Source organism: Arvicola amphibius, chromosome 7, assembly GCF_903992535.2.
Source record: "Arvicola amphibius chromosome 7, mArvAmp1.2, whole genome shotgun sequence".
Classification (NCBI taxonomy): domain Eukaryota; kingdom Metazoa; phylum Chordata; class Mammalia; order Rodentia; family Cricetidae; genus Arvicola; species Arvicola amphibius.
This window is the reverse complement of record NC_052053.1, coordinates 47,695,700-47,715,829: the sequence shown is the minus strand read 5'-3', so window position 1 is coordinate 47,715,829 and position 20,130 is coordinate 47,695,700. Positions and strand designations below refer to the sequence as shown.

General features: G+C 51.0%; 1 protein-coding gene and 1 non-coding gene across 2 annotated transcripts; both read right to left on the bottom strand.

Annotated features, from left to right (window-relative positions):
* Positions 1-1,663: 1,663 nt before the first annotated feature.
* On the bottom strand, positions 1,664-14,407 carry Slc27a4 (solute carrier family 27 member 4). Its single transcript, XM_038336671.1, is given in 13 exon segments — positions 1,664-2,534; positions 4,180-4,326; positions 4,398-4,562; positions 4,758-4,895; positions 5,432-5,558; positions 5,731-5,940; positions 6,197-6,306; positions 7,066-7,154; positions 7,250-7,321; positions 8,644-8,803; positions 10,433-10,827; positions 12,550-12,716; positions 14,141-14,407. Coding segments are annotated over 12 exon segments (1,932 nt in total). The 5' UTR covers positions 12,711-12,716; positions 14,141-14,407; the 3' UTR covers positions 1,664-2,376.
* Positions 14,408-18,573: 4,166 nt separating this feature from the next.
* Positions 18,574-18,764, bottom strand: LOC119820171. The gene has a single exon (XR_005286429.1). It is a non-coding gene; the product is annotated as a U2 spliceosomal RNA (small nuclear RNA).
* Between the last annotated feature and the right edge of the window lie 1,366 nt (positions 18,765-20,130).

The window sequence follows — 20,130 nt, the reverse complement described above, 5'->3', positions numbered from 1 at the left end:
CCCACAGCCGGCAAGTCCCAAAGAAATAACACAGAGATCTCTATAAGTTATATAGCTGATTGGCCCACTAGCTCTAGCCTCTCACTGGCTAACTCTCACATCTTGATTAACCCATCTTTCTGATCTGTGTTAGCCATGTGGCTCAGTACCTTTTCAGTGGGCAGATCACATCCTTGCTGCTTCGGTGATCTGGGCCTCAGGAGTGGAAGGATCACTTCCTCTTCCCAGAGTTCTTCTGTTCTCATTGTATCGTTTCTATTTCCTGTTCTGGTTTTCTCCACCTTTACTTCCTGCCTGGCCAATCAGTGTTTATTTGAAAACATGATTGACAGAATACAGACAATTCTCCCACACTACATTTTCATTTTATGTGTATATGTGTAATTTTGTCTATATGATGTCTTGTGCACTGTATGTTGTCAGCCTGCACAGGCCAGAAGAGGACATCCAAGGTTCCAGGAACTGGAGTTACAGATAGATGTTGGGAATCAGAATTGCCTCTGGAAAGAGCAGCTAGTGCCCTTAACCAGAGGCCATTGCTCCAGCCCCTTGTATGAAGATTTTTTTAAAATTATTTTTATTTTGTGTACACTGCATTTTGCCTGTATGAGGGATGCCAGATCCCTTGGAACAGAGTTAGACATTGTGAGCTCCATATGGATGCTGGGAATTGAACCCAGGTCCTTTGGAAGAGCAGTCAGAGCTCTTAACCACCAAGCCTAGTATGAGATCTTAACATCTGAGGTTTTTTTCTCTCATCAAGCCTAACCATAAGTCCTCATAGGCCATTCTTGGGATTCAGTGATACACCAGCTCAGTGGTCAGGCTAGAGGACTCCTCCTGCTTCCTAGGCTGGGCACTGTAGGCTCTGTAGACCCTGTAGGCCAGGCTTGCAAATCTGAGCCACTTTCTCCCTCTGCTGGCCATCTCTAGGCATGACACCTAACCTTGCTTCACATCCGTCCTTGTTATCTCTGGCCTCCTCTACTTGGTTTGCTCAGACCCCGAGAATGAGTACCCCAACTCAAAAGTCTTCGCCCCCTGGAGGTAGCTGGATTTCTTTCTTAGCCTGGTCTCTGAGCCTCTGAACTATCAGCTGCTGGCCCAGGGTGTGGCCCACAGCCGGTTCCACAGGTTTGTGCGGAATGGCAATTTCTGGCTTCCTGCTGCCTCCTGCACCGTGTGGCAGGGTGGTGCGAGAAAGGCACAGCTGGGGTTTGGATTCCAGCCCTCTAGTACCTGGGTGACACGCTCCTGAGTGACTCAAAATCCCAGTGCACTGGTTCTTTTCTCGAATAGTTCATTTATAAATGGCCTCAGACCCAGTGTGGCTCCTAGTACCCCTCTGCCTAGAATTCCAAGCTCCTGTGGTTCCAGTACCCTCTGCCTGTAATTCCAGCTCCAGGGGGGGTTTTGAGGCCCCAAGGCCTGCCTCATGTTTTGCAGACTCCTGAGTCATGTGCATAAGCCCACACAGGCCCAAAGCCACAGGCTTCTCACAAGGGTTAAGTTCACAGGTTTAACAACCTGTCAGATCTGGTGGCAACTGCTTTGGGAAGAGGCAGATCTTTGGGAAGGGACAGGAATGTGGGAGATGCAGACCTTACCCCAAGTGCTAAGGGGCCAGAGGAGCAGGAGGCAGGCAAGGAGTCAGACTGAGAAGTGAAGGTCGAGGCAGAGTTTATTGGCCCCTGAGCCTTCCCCCACCCCTCACGCCTGCTCCACCCAGTCAGGCTAGGATTGAGTTGGAGAAGGCAACAGACTCACAGACAGGCAGGAAGGCTGCATCTCCTCTCCCCACCCTCCCCAAGACAAGGACGCAGGGAACCTGGAGAAACAAGGAGTGTGATCAAGACTTCCTGACATTTGGGCCCAGCGGCCACATGCTGTCCTCCTTTCCCCAGAGATGCAAGCAGGGCTAGGTGATACTTTGGCAGCTGTGGCCCAGGATCCTCTGTGGACGTCCATGGCTGGCCACTATAGTCTCTGGCTACTTGGCTTCCTGAGTCTGGAGGCTTTTGCCTTTGCCTCACTTGTAAGTACCCTTCCTTTTGGAGGGAGCTTGGTGACCCCTCTCCTGCTCCCTGCCCTGTTTGACTAAAGACATTATCCTAAAGGGGTCTGTCAGCAAGCCTGGACCTAGAGGCCTTGCCTGGCCCAGAAGACAGCTTGGACACGAGACTTTCACAGAAAGCCTCGGCAGGGTCGAGGAGGCGGCAGTGAGTCACTTGGCAGTTTGGGAGGGAGGGATCAGCACCTAGGGGCGGAGGTGCGGGCCCTGCTAGCTTTGGTCTGGCATTGCCCAGGACCCTCTGGGACAGAAGCTGGGGCTCTGAATCCAGCATCCTCTGGCCCTCAGAGGGATGTAGGGGGAAATCACAGCTTCTCCTCGCCTGCCTGGATGCGGGTATAGGCCTCTTGGTCCAATGCAACATAGCAGCCCTTCCGGGCATCCAGATAGAACAGTGGGTCTCTCACAACAGCTGGGTTAAAGCCTTCCTTCCGCAGCTCTGTCTTCTGGAACTTGAAGGTCCCTAGTGAGTAAGGAAAGAAAATTCAGAAAGTGCAAGACAGGGGTCTGAACTCCTAGAAACTGAAGGCAAGTGCTGAGAAATGGAGAGCTAGGGAAGAAAAGGCGTGGGAGGAAGGGGCCAGGCTCTTCATGGCCCACAGGGGGAATGCTCCATCGATCACACAGAGAACTGCCTCTCACAGCAGTACTGCACAGTGGTGGAGGGCGGAGACTGGACACAGAGACGCTATATGCCCCATACCATTGGATGACAGCAAAGTGGAGACCAGAATCTGGGTCCTCTCTGAGCACTGACTGGATGAAGTAGCCTCAATGCCCTGAGGCAGGTGCTCAACCATATTCTAAGATGATTGCTTTCTTCCTTCTTCCTTTTTGGATAGGGTCTCACTGGAGAGTCCTGGCTGTCCTCCAAATTCACAAAAACCCATCTCTGGCTTTCCAGGGCTGGGATTACAGATGAACATCACCATGCCTTGCTTGTTACTCATTTCTGAACCCAAATCCCACAGCTAGTAAGTGGCAGAGTTAGGTTTTGAACCTGCTCTCCCTGCATCCGCTAGCCTCTGAAATGTCTGCTGCAGAATTTTGGACTGAATCTAGGCCTCAGGAGCCACTGCCAGTTCCACCCCCGTGCTTTTGGGGGTACCTTGAGACCAGACAAGCCTTGCGAAGAACGAAAAGCTACATGAAAGGGAAAGCACCCCAGGTGAGGCCACTGGACCAGCACAGCTCACATGCAAGTTAAGTAAGATTTCAGTTCCTCAGTCAAACGAGCCCCAACTCGAACGCTCACTCCCTCCACAGCACTTGTTGCCACCAGAGTGGACAGAAGACCTGCAACACTCGCATCAGCACATAGGAGTTCTGTAGGACAGAGCTGCAGCAGAGAGCAGCCATGAGACTGGCGTGTGTGACTACGGTCTCTGCAGTTCTACTACCCACCTTATAGCTGAATCAAAACCCCCCAATACTGTGACCTTTGGAAACCTTTGCTTGTAGTTCATTATGCAGCAAGGCCAACCTCAACCCTCAGGAAGTTCAGTCTCAGTTGTGAGCCATTTTTTGGGTTTTTTTCTTTTTCTTTTTTTGAGACAGGGTTTCTCTGTGAAACAGTCCTGGCTATCCTGGAACTTACTTTGTAGACCAGGCTAGCCTTGAACTCAGAGATCCGCCTGCCTCTGCCTCCCAAGTGCTGGGATTAAAGGCATGTGCAACATCACCACCCAGTCTTTTGCTGCTACTTTATTGTTGTTGAGACAGGGTCTTGAGTATTGTGTGGCCAAGGCTGGCTCTGAACTCTCCACCCTTCTTCCTCCATCCCAAAGCATTACAGGGTGTGTTAGTACACAAACCCAGCCCATGATCTTTGGAATTCCTTTGGAATTTTCTCCCTCTGGGTCTAAAAGATTCTGAGGACCTCAAGTCTAGTCAGACAGTATCTCAGAACCACAGGGCAGCAGCCAGAGAACAGTGCTCATTCTAAGGGATGCTGAACCTTCTCTGAAGGCTGTTTCCACAAATTTCCACACAGTGGGGCAGAATCTCAGCCCTAGGGCAAGGCTGTGTGTCAAGGTCAGAGACCAATCAGGAGTTCACACTAATGAAAAACTGAACCCTGGAATCTAGGAGCTGGAAAAGGGGCAGACCTGTTTTATGCAGCTCAGGCAGGAAGCGCAGGAAGATGGGGCGGGCATACAGAGGCAGCTCCTTTTCCAATTTCTGTGCAAAGCTCTTCAGGTCACAGCTGCTGGTAGGGGTTGCCACAGCAGCCATTCCTGCTCGGCCCTCAGTTCCTGGGAGCAAGAGGGGACAAGGTGAGTGGCAGGCAGTGTCCTGACACACCCACCATCCTCCCCACACATACCTGGCACCTCAACACCATACACTGCCACATCAGCCATTTTCAGCAGGCGGCTGAGTGTGCCTTCTACTTCGGTGGTAGACACATTCTCCCCTTTCCAGCGGAACGTGTCCCCTGTGCGGTCTCGGAAGTAAATGTAGCCCAGCTCATCCATCACCAGCACATCACCTAGAGAGGTGTACAGTGTCAGGATTGGGCCAGCCTAGCTCTTGACAGCCTAGCTCTTGACCAAGGTTGAGTCAGGCAGTCATCACTGAAGCTCAGGGGCTGGGTTTTGAGGAGTCCAGGAATGTGTTCTCTGGGTCAGTGGAAGCTCCCTTCATCTCTCCCTCTGAAAGGGATAGCAAAGAGCAGGGAACTCACCAGTGAGGTAGGCTTGGTCCCCCTTCTTGAAGACGTCATTAGCGATCTTCTTGTTGTTGGCACCCTGGTTGAGGTAACCATCAAAACGGCGCAGGGGGTCTTGCTGGACGATGCGACCCACCAGCTGGCCTGGCTGGCCTAGGGACGAGAAAGGCAGTCAGATGCGGCCTAGTCTACCTGTCTTCTCTCACAAAGGCACCCTACATCTTGAGCTGACTCAATGTAAGCTGCCTACCACAAAAATGCCCCATTTAGGCTGGGCAGTGGTGGCACGCAGGAGGCAGAGGAAGGGCATCTGAACAATCGGACACACTGAGCCCTGCTCCCGCCCTGGCTCTCCTCAGACTTTCATTTCATTCATCACACACAAGCCTTAGGGCAGCCCCTGGGCTAAGTGCAGCCACCACCCCATGTGAAGGTGACAGACTCTAATGGCTCTAACATAGTACAGGCTAAGGAAGAGTCAGCCCTAGGTGGCCAGGATGGGGCCGTCTCAGGAAGGTATGCAGGTGGGATGGTGCGTGGGTGAAGGAAAAGTGATGGCAGCAGAAATGGGTAGTGTGCCCCTTAGAAGAGAGCCACACAGAAGAGGTTTCTGTAGTTATCTACACTGGCTGACTACCTCCAAGACAAGACCTCCCTCCTTGGATGCCCACTTCCCTCATGGGGCAGACCTGGTTGACAGGGAATGCAGACGCCATCAGGTCCCCGGATCAGTTCCATGGTATCCTCATTGACTCGAACCAACCGGATGGGGTACACGAAGGACAGGATGCGGCTATTGAAGCCACAGGCCCCCACCTGCAAAGGCTGAGACTTGGGCCGGGGCTCCATGGACTCCCCAGTAAGACAGTGGGGCTAGAGGGACCCTGCTCTTCACTCTCAGGCTGAAATTCTCCTTAGCCCTCTGCAAGCCTAGGGCCTATTGTGGTCCATCCCCACAGCAGCCTTATTAGCCCAATCTGTACCTTACCTGGCTGTCAAAGTTGCCCAGGCTACAGTTGCACTCAGTGGCCCCATAGAACTCGGCCACTTGGGGGATGTGGAACCTGCTGGAGAAGTCGGTCCAGATGGACTGCCGAAGGCCGTTGCCCAGTGCCATGCGCACCTTGTGCCGAGACTCAGCCTCCCGGGGTGGCTGGTTCAGGAGGTAGCGGCAAAGCTCGCCAATATACTGTACAATCTGAGGTGGGTATAGGTGTGGGTGTGAGTCCACACTCTAGGGGGCCCCCACTCATCATCTCTCCATTCTTCCAGCCCTCCCCAGCAGGGGCTGAACAGTTCCTTCTCTCTCTGGGCCTCAGATTTCCCATCTGAACCATGAAAATGCTGCCCAAGGAACTGTTCTAAACAGCCTCAGCTGTTAGATGCCTCCACATGTGGGTGGCGGGAGGGAGACAGGGGGATGGGGCTGCTCATGCCTGTCCCTTCTCACTCACTGTGCAGTTGTACTTGATACAATCATCCCAGAACCGGGAGGCTGAGAACTTCTTCCGGATCACCACGGTCATGCCATGGAGTAGACACTGGCCGATCCCCACGATGTTTCCTAAGTCAGAGGGGCCTGGAGGTTAAGGAGATAGAGAGCCAACCCCAACAGACTCCTCTCACTCAGGCTTGCCTCTTTAGAGACAGGGTCGCATAGTCCAGGCAGGCCTCAAGCTTGCTGTGTAGGAGAAGATAGGCCTTGACCTCCTGATCATCCGGCTGCCACTTCCCAAGAGTTGGATTATAGGAGTTCACCACCACAGCCAGCTCCTAGTCCTAACTTTTCACAGGCCCTTCCCCTGGTCCCCTCCTGCTCTGTCCTACTACACTAACTGGCCACACCTCTCTTCTACCAACCACGTCTCCACAGTGTCTGTGGAATCAAGGCCGCCCCCAGTCTGCACAGCTGCCATTTAATGAAACACTGCGAGCTTCCTATCTGGCACCTGTCTCCTCTAGGTCTTCTCAGCCAACTGGTCTTCCCATGTATGGTACTCGTGCTTCTTGCCCCTCCCTCACCTTCATTAAGTCATCTCTCCCAGGGCCAGGCAGGTCCCCAGCATCTCCCCCCCCCCCCCCCCCCCCCCCCCCCCGTCCCTTCCAAACACACAGACCTCCTTGAATTATCTCGGAAGTCAGAATGACACCAGCCTCAACACCCAGCAGGCACGAGGCCCTGGGACACCGATCCACACCAGGAGCCTCATGCCACGTCAGTGGAGTCACTGCCCCTGCCTGAATGGGAACCCAGATTTGTGGCTAGAAAAGTGAGGCTCCTAAAGACACAGGGTGCTGGCATCTAAGGGAGGCCCAGGGTTACCTGCTGAATGGTAGAGAGGGAGGCAGTCATAGACAATGTCGTCAGGCCGCATGCGGAATCCATAGTACACCAGGGCGGCCATACGGTAAGTACCTTCAGGGGACAGGGAAAGAGCTCAGTGGGCACTCTGGAAGAGCAGAAGGAAGCTTCGCAGTCCCACGAGAGGTCACTTCCACTTGCCCCTTACCTGCTGTTCACCACAATGGCAGCCCTGTGGTAGCCTGTGGTGCCCGATGTGTAGACATAGAGAGCTTATCTGAAAGGAACAGACATGCAGGTTACTGTGAGGCAGCGCAGGACAGCGCAGGGAAATGAAAGGTGCATGCCCGTCGACATTTCTTCCTACCCTTCTGGAGACCTCTACTCCTACCAGGTGTCAGCCCGAGCCAGGCTGAGTGTGACAGTCAGATGAAGAATGATACCTGACCACCAAGCCTTAGCATGGGAGCAACAGGCTGATGAAACCTGGGAGTACCATCTGCTAGGGCTTCCAGAAGCAAAAGGGCCACAGTCCCAGGTAGGCTTCTGGAAGGAAGGGATGCCTGCCGCAAGGCTTAGCTGCAGGAGGACTACTTGTTGGGAGTGCGGTGCACACTTAATCAAGCAGGTCCTGAAGGGCAAGGCAGAGAACCTCTGTGAGGCCTTAGACATCAGCGAGCTAAAGGATAGTGAGACTACACAGACAGACACTGTCTCAAAAAAATAAGAAAAAAAGACCGGCATGGTGGCTTTTAATCCCAGCACTCAGGAGGCAGAGGCACTGAATCTCTGTGAGATCAAGGCCAACCTGGTCTGCATACTGAGTTTCAGGACAGCCAGGGCTATGTAGAGAGACCTGTGTCCAAGAAAACAAAGAAAAAAATATAAAATGAGGGAATGGGTATTATGGCTTCTTTGCATCACTGATATCTATTTTCCCCTCCCACATGGGGGCTTGTCATAAGGCTCAGTCCTATCAGAGGGGTGTATGTGTGTTTCTCTGGAGGGTCAGAATCCCAGCAGATGATACTGACAGCAACCCCTCAGGTGGTGTAGCACCTGCTGTGTGCCGCCAACCTTGGGCAGTATGAGGGCACGAGGGTGAACCAGCCATGGTCCCTGCCTCAAGCAGCTTCCAAAAGCATCTAAGAAGTGGAGAGGCTCAACATGGGCAATGACAAGTCACCAAGTCCTTCCTGCCAATACCGTAGCCTCAGGGTTGACCTTTAATATCAACCCCATAAAGCTGATTGCTACTATCCCCAGCTTTATTGCAGTGGAACCTGAGGCTAAGAGGGCAGGTATGTGGCCCTGGGTCACACAGGGAGTAGCAGAGGATTCCTGGAGGAGGGGCAAAGCAGTTAGGTGCAGGGGCTGGGATCTGGCAGAGCCATACTCAACAAGCTGGAAGGAGATGCCAAGGCTCTCAATGTACCCTCCTCTCCACCTCAACTCCTTGCAGGGTGCACACAGTCCTACAGTCAGGAACTACCATGGGCTGCTTCACAAATCCGACAATGTCACCTTACCAGTAACCCCAGGGAGTTCAATCCTATTTCCAGTGCTCATCAGAACCCTCCAGGGTGGTGAGAAGCCCACCTGTAAAGCCCTTGTTAGGGTGACTGGGCAGGGTGCTTCGGGGCATCTTTTAGCAGAGGGTCCAGATGCTCTGTGTTGGCAGGCACTGTGCTGGGCTCCCAGGAACCAGAGCAGAAGAGTCTGAGTGAGGATTTCAGGCTAGCATGGATCTCAGAGACAGCTGCAGGGGAGAAGATATGGGTCAGCAAGCCCCGTGTTCCTAGGACCTATGCTATGCCATGTTTAAGCATGCTGTCAGGGAAGACTGGCTGATGTGGGAAAATGGGTAAAACACATTCACTCTTTTTTTTTTTAAAAAAAAATTATTTATTTATTTATTTATTATGTATACACTATTCTGTTTGTGTGTATGCCTACAGGCCAGAAGAGGGCACCAGACATCATTGCAGATAGTTGTGAGCCACCATGTGGTTGCTGGGAATTGAACTCAGGACCTTTGGAAGAGCAGGCAATGCTCTTAACCACTGAGCCATCTCTCTAGCCCCAATACATTCACTCTTGACTGGACACAATGCCTTACCCATAGTTCCTATTCTTGTAAAGCTACCAACATCAATTCCCCACCTCCCTGCCCTCTGATCCCACTTTAAAAAAATGTAGCTATGTATCTGGCCTGATATTGCTATGTAATCCAATCCTCCTGCTTCAGCCTCCTAGTGCTGGGATTGTTAGCATATACCATCATGACAGCTTACCATCCTCCCATTTTACAGACAAGGAAAGTGAGTGCTAAGGATGGAAGACATGGCTCTAGCTCTTGCCAAGCTTTTAACCCACTCTACTATGACTCTCTGTAGGGACTAATTAGAGGACAAGAGGAAGCTTGTGCTCCGGTTTCCTGAGGAAACCTATCCTCAGGCCTCCTGGAGCTGCATAAACTCTATTCTCCCTGGGCAGGAGACATTCCTGACCCATTGGCTCTGTTTTCTCTAGCTTTATATTCTGGAGCTGGAGAGATGGCTCAGCGGTTAAGAGCACTGACTGCTCTTCCAGAGGTCCTGAGCTCAATTCCCAGCAACCACATGGTGGGCTCACCATCCATAACGGGATCTGATGCCCTCTTCTGGTGTGCAGGTGTACATACAGATAGAGTATCATATACATAAAAAAATAAATAAATCTCTTTATAAAGGTTCTTTCTTCAATGCTAGGAATGCAGCCCAGGACCTCACACATGCTAGGAAATAGGCTATCTATGTCCTTATTAGTCTTTCTGGGCTTCCCCTTGACTCCCCCCAACCTCTTCCCTTCCCTTCTGCATGCTTTCCTTCTCCACAGCAGTGTGGGCAGAAAGAACAGGGAGGCTGTGGGTCCAGCCAGATCAAATCCTAGTACTTGCTGTGGAACTGTTGTTGACTCTGGGTGAACGTCTTACGTTCCCTCTAAGCCAGTCTCATCATCCAGAACCAAATCACACAATCACTCTCCTGGCATAGTGAAGATCAGGGCTGGGAAAAGCACCGTGCTCAGCATGTTTGGCAAAAAATAAACTCAGGTCTGAGAGGAGAGTAGGGACTGGATTCCCCTTCGACAGATGAAGAAGAGGCCGAATCTACCTGAGGACCAGCCAGCATTGGCCACTTTGCTGGTGCTTTGGAGTCGGGAAACCTTCTTGAGATCTTGGTACTACGCAGATAGGGAACTAAGGCTTAGGGAATGTGTTGTCCACACAGGCCTGCCAAGGCCCAGAAGCTTCCGATGCCCAGACTCACAAAGCCTCCCACATGACAAGAATGGGGTTGTCCATCATCTGTGTTAAGTCCCATGCGTCTTCCACTTACAATCTCACCTGAGGCCATCTCGCTGCCAAAAATAAGGGCTAGTGCCTTTGAGGTGTCAAGACAGTGGCGCAGGGCATCACGTCTAAGGTTGGTGTTGATGAGAGCCGCCTCCACGCCCAGCTTGGCCATGCCCAGCCACAGACCCACAAACTCATTACGGTTCTCCATAAAGAGGGCAACTACATCGCCTGAGACCAGGCCCCGGGACTGCAAGAAGTTGGCTACACTGCTGGAGTAGTCATCCAGCTGGCGGAAGGTCCAGTGGGTGTCTGTGCCCTCGAAAATCAGGGCTGTCTTGTCGGGGTGGCGCCGCACCACTGAGGCAAACAACAGGGGCACTGTCTTCCGCTCCTGAAGATACCGTCGAACCTTTGCCTTCACCTTCAGGAGCACCATGCCGCCACTGTGTGGGAGCAAGGAAGCCATGAGTGCTGAGCCAGTCAAGTGCTGCTGTCCTAAGGGCCAGAGTCTCAGGAACCAGCTTTCTGGGTTTTTGTTTGTTTGGTTGGTTGGTTTTTTGTTTGTTTGTTTGTTTTTTGGTCAGGGTGGAGCTTGCCCTGGAACTAGCTCTTGTAGACCAGGCTGGGCTCGAACTCACACAGATCCACCTGCTTCTTCTGCCTCCTGAGTACTGGGATTAAAGGCGTGTGCCACCTCTCAGCTAGGAAACCAGCTTTCTAAACACTCAATTGTCAACTCCTCCTGGGTGCTCGGCAACTGTCTATATACCCTCACTGAGCCTCACAGCAGTACTGAGAGCCACAGTTACTCTCCTTGGATGCAGGAAAGAGGGAAAAAAAAAACCCTCAGGCTTTCATAGTGCCAACAGCTGGCCCGGGCTTCAAAAGGTCAAAAGTGAAACATGAAGTCCGACAAATCCAAGTCAGGTCCTCTTCCGGTGTTCCAACAACTAACTTAGAGGTTCCACTCTTCTGCGTGTTTTTTTTGAGAACGGTATCTCTCTATTATGCAGCTCTGGCTTCCTGGAACTCACTATGATAGCAGGCTGGACCTCGAACTTACAGAGACACAGCGGCCTCTGCCCTTCAAGTGCTGGGATTAAAGGTGTGAGCCAACCATGTCCAGCGCTCCAGAAATTCTCATCTTACTTATTCTCGTCTGGAGTCTGCAGTTCTGCCAGAAGCCTTCCGAGGGCCCAAGCCCATAGTCTAGCCTCGCCTTGGCCCTCACTGCATAGAAATCAGGGATGATTCCTTCCTCCTAAATGCAGAGGCCAGGTGTTGTGGTCACAAGTCACTACCTTGTCCCCTAGGCCTTCCCTGCACTGGGCACAGGGCAAATGTCCCGTGCTGGGGGAACCCATCTTCGCACCGTCACCAACCTCCTGCTTCTGCGCCTTTGCCAGTGTCCTCTGCTGTGCACTGGCCTCCCTCACCTACACAGAACCTGCCAGGCATGGTCCTTCCTCTCCAGAAGCCTCCTGGGTTCCTGTCTCAGTTCCTTGCCGGAGGCCGTCTCCCCATCCCACAGCTCCTGCGGGACCCCTAATACCTCCTTTTATAGCCAGCCCAGACTGACAAAGTGAGCTACCTGCTCTAGGCTCCTAGATGGAACCCAGGAGTGAGCAAGACGGCCAGAGCCTCTGCAGCATGGCGCTGCCAGCTTAGGGAGTTACTCCGTCCCTTTCTTACCTCCTGACTAGTCTGAGTCTGGCAGATGGAGTCTGCCTTCCTCCTCTCTGGGCCTCAGAGCCAGCCCAGCCTGGCATTAGAGCAGCTGGGAGCAATTACTCCCAGATAGCTAGGGCCTGTGCTAACATCCACTGTCGCCTTGGGTTCTCTCAGGCTGTGCCAACCTGAGGTCCTTTTCCTTTGGGATTTTCTTCACCTTGCAATAAACCAGTGTTCTCAGTACTCCTTACAGACATCTCTCCAACCAACATGCTCTGATATATGCCCCAGCTTCCAAAACCTGCCTCAGGTCAGGGAGTCTCAAGTTGGAGACTTTGACCTTGGAGATGAAAGTACCTGGCACGACAGCCAGGAGAAGGGCATGAAGAGGCTGTCCCTTGTGACCCAGCTATCTTATGCTGGTGGGGATAAAGGATGGTAAAGGCCCAGCCATTTTTTTTGAGACCCCAAGAAGGGCTAGATATGGTACTCACAAGACATCTCGCCTGACAGTCTTGATGAAGATCCGGACGAAGCGCCAGCCGCCAGACCCCAAGTACAGGAGCAACAGGGAGAATCCCACTTGGGTCCAGGGCAGTTTCAGCACCAGCTTGGAGAACAGTAGTGCCCCCACCAGAGATGCCCCAAGCAGCATTGTGACCTGCAGGTACAAGGTGGTTAGGAGACTCAAATGACGATTTCTTTAGGGGCCTCAACCTCTTGCCCAGCAGCCACTTCAGTTTGATCCCAAAAGGTCCCCCAAAGGGACTGCTTAGTCACCTCAAAAGGAGTGGCTTAGAATAAGGTTCAAGACTTTGGTTGCACGCCAAGCTGGAAGGGATTGAGGTAAAAAGCTCCAGGGTTAGCTGGGCCATGGTGGCACATGCTTTTAATCAAATCACTCAGGCAGAGGCAGGAATCTCTATGAGTTTGAGGCCAGCCTGGTCTATAGAGAGAGTTCCAGGACAGTCAGGGGAGCTGTTACATAGAGAAGCCCTGTCTCAAAAAACAAACAAACAAAAGTCCCCCAAAAACTCTGGGGTGAAGAAGCAAGAGATGGTCTAGCTTCTAGTTCTCTCTGACCACCACGCCAAGTGACCTTGGGCTAGCCCCTTTCCTGTTCAGCAGGCCACAGCACTCTGCTCTATGCACTGGGGGTTAGTACGACTTGTTCTTAGAACCTTTCCAGCCCATCAGGACAACCCACTCACCTATATTCAAATATCCTAACCAAGATGGCTGGGAGGTGGGCACTGATAAGTGCCTCTGTCTTGACTCCTCTCCCAGGGACTCCAGGAGGTTCTGGAGATGACAACACCCAAAAGGGCAGTTTCCTGGGAAGGGAGCCCTGCACAGTCTCTGCCCACGGACTCAAGCGTTGTGCCTCTATTGGTCCATAGAGGGCGAGCCAGCAAATGGGTTAGAGGCTGGAGGGGCCTGAGAGGTTGACAGCCCTGGGGTAGGGAGGAAGGAGATGGCTGTTGGAAAGCACAATACTCACCTACACCCACACACTCAGCAAGCCCCTCAGATGAATCTTGGGGGACTAGGGTTGAGGGGAAGGGGAAAGGCTGTGTGCAAGCACAGGGCAGAGATTAAAGCTAGGCACACTATTCTTGCTTCTTTATGGACTTGGTGAAGAGGACAGCAAATAGATTGCTTTTCTTAGTGTTTTCCTTTTCTTGGGAAGAGCCGGAAGGTCAAAGCTTGAATACCTCCAAGCTAGGCGGAGGACCATGGCCTGAATCACAGGGAACCCCTTATGAGAGAGACCATCTTCTGGAGAAAAGCATTAAACTAGGGGTGGGAGGACTAATGCAGGATCCGCAAGATCCTTAGCCCTCTAACCTGCCAGAGCCACTCATAAAAGTGGCAACTAGCCGGTCCAAGACCGCTGAGAGAGAAGACAGGACAGGAGCGGGTGCCGCGGACCGACCAGCGTGATAGCCAGGATATCAGAGCGCAGGGCTGGGAGATGGGGAGGGAGGGCGCGCCCCTCAGCCCCGGCCGGTGCCGCCGTCTCCCCCTGCTCGGCCTGGCACGTTCCCCCCCGCTCAGAAAGCCGCCGTCCCCGCCTTGGCTCACCCGGCTGCGGCTGCGCGGCGCGGCGCCCGGTCAGGATGCGGCCCGGTTGCGGCAGCGGAGTGCGGAGCGCTGGGGGCATCGGCCGCCCCGGGGCGCACACAGCCGAGCCTCAGCACGCCCGGCCCGCTCCGTGCCCTGGTAGGGTCTGTACCTCCGCGGCACTCCACCCCCGCCCACCTCCCGCACCCGCACCAGCTGTGCCGGCCCGCAGCACCACCTTCCGCCCGGTCCCGCAGAGGGCGAGCCTCTGAGCTCGTGCGCTCAGCGCAACCCAGCCCCAGCGCGCTCGACACCGCCCAGCCCCGCCAGCCCTGCGCGCGCCACTGCCTCCGCTGCCCTCTGGGAGTGGTGGGTACAGCCGCGCGGCATGCTGGGAATTGTAGTCCGAGTAGCCTCGCTAGGCTAGGCTGCTTTAGATGCCCTAGTCAGGGAGAGAGCTGATCTGCAATTCCCTGGACCAGAGGACCCAGGGATACCTTACCTGCACACATGGCCATTCGAGAATCCGGAGTCAGAGTTGAAGCACAAATAGAATTTATTTATTACTTACTTATTTTTTTTATATTTGTTTGCTTATTTCTGTGTGTGTAGCCACGTACCAAACCTTTGAGTGCCCAGAGGACAACTTGGGGGAGTTGGTTCTGCTCTTACACCATGCAGGCTCCAGGGATCTAATTAGACATGGTCTTCAGGCATGGGGACAGGTACCATCTCTGAGCTACCTTGCCAGTCCTGTTTATTTTTTGAAACAGGGTCTCATTCTGTGGTCACATTGTCTTGGAACTTGCTGCCATCAATCTACTTCAGTCGTGGTATCACAGGCATGAGTTACCATACTTGCCTTGAAACAGAATTTAACAAATGCTTAACAACACTCACTGAAAGAAAAGGCTGGATTCTTGCAGAGATGAACACACAAACTCAAATTGTAGACTCTGGCAGAATGTGTAGCCCAGCCCACAATTGAGTAGGACTACTTCCTCAGCTCCTTTACGGTTTTCGTCACCTATGCAAGGGGCAGAAAGAGCTGAAGAGCCAGACATGGCGGCTGCAGAAGATCTCCTTGACGTCATGGATTTAAAGCCCATAAATAACTTTAGCCTCTGACTGATAGGACACTCCAGAACTTTGGCTCCTTTGTAAACCTAGGACTTTTGCCCTGTGCCTAGCTGTGGGCAAAGGTCCAGACGAGCAGCCCCATGGGGTTCGGAGCCTCTGAAAAGGGGTAATTAAGCATCTTCAGTCATCTATTACTGCCACTTGCCCTTAAGTAGCTCCTTCAATGACTTGGCCCAATAAAGTTCTTAAAGCAGGGAGGGGCAGTTTTAAGGTCTCTTTATAGGTATTACAGATGGAATTTTGGTATGATGATTTGGACCAGTTTGTTCTGGAGTTCATCCTTTGGATAGTAAGTTAAAGTGACATCTCCAGAGTTAAAACAGAAGGCTGTGGTGACCATGTTCATAGGGATGGACATTTCAGACCAACAGGCTGGATTCACGTTCTCAGTCGAAAGTTCCAAATGTCAGCTTCTTATTATTAAAAGTGGGTTGGGGGGTCAGGCATTGGTGGTTCACACCTCTAGTCCCAACATTCAAAAGGCAGAGGCAGGAGGATCTCTGAGTTAGAGGTAGCCTGGTCTACAAAGTGAATTCCAGGACAGCCAGGGCTACACATAGAAACCCTGTTTCAAAAAACAAGCAAACAAGGGGCTGGAGTGATGGCTCAGTGGTTAAGAACACGGGCAGTTCTTCCAGAGGACCCAGGTTTAATTCCCAGCACCCACGTGGCAGCTCACAGTTGTCTATAACTTTATTTCCAGGGGATCTGACACCCTCACACAGACCTATACAAAAGCAAAAAACACCAACACATAAAATAAAGACATTATTTTAAAAAAAAAAACAAACCAAAACAAAAACACACACACATAGGTTTTGGTAGCAGGCAGACATGGTGAATCATACCTTTAATTCTAGCACTTAGGAGGCAAAGGATCTCTGTGACTTTGAGGCCAACCATGGCTACATTGGGAGACTCTTGTTTCAAAACAATAGTGTGTGTGTGTGTGTGTGTGTGTGTGCGTGTGCGCGCGCGCGCGTGTGTGTGATTCTAGAGCTCACCTCACAGTATTAATGTGTAGACTGTAGATTTATGGGACACATTTGAAGCAGTGTTGACACATTTATTATTATAGTTTATAGGCTCTCTGACCACAGAGAGCACATAAATCAAATTCTAGGAGACATGGATCCTGGTGCTTGAAGTCATCCTGAAGTACATAGAGTGTCAGACTATACCTTAGTGGGAGAGCCCTGCCCAGCTTGCCTAAGGACCAGCACCAAAAACTAAACCAATCAACCAAAAAAACCAAGCCGGGCATTATGACCTACAATTTTTTTGCCCACCACTCATGCATGTGGCCCCTATGGCACACACGTACATACTTTTAATCTCCACACTCAAGAGCCAGAGGCAAGCCGGTCTCTGTGAATTCCAGGACAGCATGTTATATGTAGTGAGTTCCAGCACAGCCAGGGCTATAGAGAGACCTGTCTCCAAGTCAACAAACAACCAAAAACTAGGGGGCTGGGGAGTTGACTCAGTAGACTTATTGCTTAGCAGAAGACCCAGGTTTGGTTCCCAGCACCCACACTCAGCAGCCATGATGGCCTCTAACTCTAGCTCCCGGGAATCTGAAGTCCTCTTTTAGCCTCTGCCAGCATGCATACACATATGTATGAAAATAGAAAAATATTTAATTTTTTTTTTCAAAAAAGAAAGGAAGAATTAGGCCAGTCTAGGTCATATAACATAGCAAGAGTTTGTAACAAATTAAAAAAAAATAACTCTGGACAGAAAGATCATGTCTGGTTGCATGCACAGGGATAATCAAGTAATATAGTAAATGTTTGTTGAATGAATAAAAGGGAGAATGAGCAAGGTTATGGCAACTGGGAGCCACAAGTGTAAATGTGACACTTTCTGGACTGACTGCTTAGGGCATCTACAAGGCAACAAGTGAGTTTGAACTAGCTGCTGTCCTCTGCCCGGATGTGCCACAGTGGCCAAACTAAGGCTGTATCCTACAAAACACTGGGCTAGGGCTGAGGTCAAGAAGCCAAACACGGAGGAACAAGACGTTCTGCCTCCAAGCTGCTTGCTGTGTTTGGACACAGAGAGAACAGATGAAGGTAAGTCTTGAATGGGTGGCAACTCACCACATCCTGGCATTTCATCTGCCCCAACACTCTCCTTGGGCTGTCTTCTTTGCCTTCTGGCCAGATGCAGCTAGGATGCAGTCCTTGGCCCTAGGGGCCAGGCTTTGACAAAACCACTCTCCCAGAGCCCAGAGCCTATCTGCATCTGCACCTGTTGAATAGAAATCCTCCTGGGGGAAGTAGTGGAGCTGGAGAGATGGCTCAGTGGTTAAGAGCACTGGCTGCTCTTCCAGAGGACCCGGGCTCAGTTCCCAGCACCCATAAGGCAACTCACAACTGTCTGTAACTCCGGTTCTAAAAGACCGGACACTTTCACACAGACATAATTGTAGGAAAAACACTAATGTACATAAAATAAAAGTAATTAAAAAAGAAATCTCTCATGTGGCTGGTTAAGAATTCAAGGTAATTGCTAGGTGGTGGTGGCACATGCCTTTAATCCCAGCACTAGGGAGGCAGAGGCAGGCGGATCTCTGTGAGTTCGAGGCCAGCCTGTTCTACAAGAGCTAGTCCCAGGACAGGCTCCAAAGCTACAGAGAAACCCTGTGTCGAAAAACAAACAAATAAATAAAAACAAGTTAAAGGTGATATAGTGGTCTTCTCAAATGGAGCTGGCACATGGAGACCCTCAGCTGACCTCAACTCTGAGGCCAGACATGGCGCTGTCTTTTGATGGTTTTGTCAATTTAACAGTCTAGAGTCACCTGGGAGATGGGCCTGTGGACATGCCTGTGACAAACCCTGGGCAGAGGATTCTGAGCAGTATTAAATAAAGAAAACTAGCTAGGTAGGCATGACAGTGCACACACCTTTAATCCCAGCACTCAGGAGGTAAAAGCAGTCTGATCTCTATGTGTCCTATGACCTACATAGCGAGTTTCAGGCTAGCCATGACTACATGGTGAGAACCTGTCTCGAATACAAAAAAAAAAGAGAGCTAGCTGAGCACTTGCATAATTCATTGTTCCTGTTTCCTGATTATACATATGATATGACCAGATGCTTTTAAATTTTTGTTTAAAAAATAAAAAACAAAGAAACAAAATTGAAAGCCAGGAGGTGGTGGCATAGGCCTTTAATCCCAGCACTCAGTAGGCAGAGGCAGACAGACCTCTGAGTTTGAGGCCAGCCTGGTCTACAAAGTGAGTTTCAGGACAGCCAGGGCTACATAGAAAAAACAAAACAAAACAAAACAAAAAAGCTGTTTGGATTTTTTTTTTCACCATTCCTGGAGGTCCCACAATACCAGGTCAATTCATGAAATGGGTGAAAGAAGCTCCCATTCCAACCCCTAGCTCCCCAAATCCTCTTACTATATTGTCATTGGATAGAGGATGTATCAGATATTAAACTGATAAGAATAGATGCTACACTTGATCTTAGCCAAAAGACCAGGAAACATTTAGAAGTAACTAATTTGATATGTGTGAATGTTTTGTCTGCATTTGGGTGCCTGTGTAGGTCAGAAGAGAGCACCAGGTTAGAAGAGGGCGTTGGATTCCCTGGCACTGGAGTATCAGTGGTTGTGAGTCACCATGTGGGTGCTGGGAATTGAACCAGGGTCCTTTGTCAAGAGCAAAAAAGGGCTCTCAACCACTAAACCATTTCTCCAGCAACCTGTTGCCTTTTCTTTTCTTCTTTTCTTTTCTTCTTTTCTTTTCTGTTTGTTTGTTTTTGTTGTTGGTTGGTTTGTTTCATTTGTTTCATGACAAAGGTTTCTCTGTGTAGCTCTGGTTGTCCTGGAACTCAAGTTTGTAGACCAGACTTGTTTTGGAATATTTAACTGTGTAAAGATGTGTTACATTTTTTCTGATGCCTTTGTTAGCACTTTAAAGGTATGTTACATTTGTTTATGTTGCATTTGTTTAATTATGTCAAGATGTGTTGCTGTTTCATCTTGCCTGCCTAAGGCACGTGATTGGTCTAATAAAAAACCGAACAGTCAATAGCTAGGCAGGAGAGGGAGAGGCAGGGATTGAGGTCAGAGAAAATAAATAGGAGGAGAAATCTAGGCTGGAGAGAGAAGAAGAGAACAAGGGAGAAAGAGAGGGACATGCTTGGGACCAGAAGCCAGGCAGCCATCAGCCAGCCAGACATGAGAAGCAGTGAAAGTAGGAGAGAAAGAAAGAAAGGAAGGAACAAAGGGAGGGAGGGAGGGAGGGAGGGAGGGAGGGAGGGAGGGAGGGAGGGAAGAGGCTTCCACACGCCTCTCTACACTCCTGTTGCTTTACCTTCCCCCCAAGATGGACTGAAACACTTCTGCCTTTTACTGCTTTTGTCAGAGTGGTTACGTATAGGAGGGAAGGGAAGCCTGTGGTCCAGAAGTTGCTCTAGGCTCAGCTCCCTTGACTCTTTGGCCCTGCCATCCTTTAGTGGCTTCTCTGTAACAGCTGCACGGGAGCTAACATGAACATTGAAAGCAGCTAACTTAACCAGGAACAGCTCTGCAGACTCACAGGGAGCTCAGGCTCCACAGACTGACTCCCAGGGCTTGGCTCAGAGGTGTTTACCAGCCACACCCACAACTACACATAGCCATTTCATTCCTTTGGCCGGAGGAGCTGAGTTGTAGCAATCCTTCTGCTTAACTTTGCCCATGGTGACTTCAGAGCTCACCATAGACCTTCCTGGCCAACGACAACTTCCATTTCCTAAGGGCTCATGATGTAACAAGTGCTGCCAGGCATCATCCTACCGAGCCGCCATCTCATGTGTTAGGTGTTCCAGACTCATTTTAAAGATGGGAAACAGGCTTGGAGGAGATGAGAC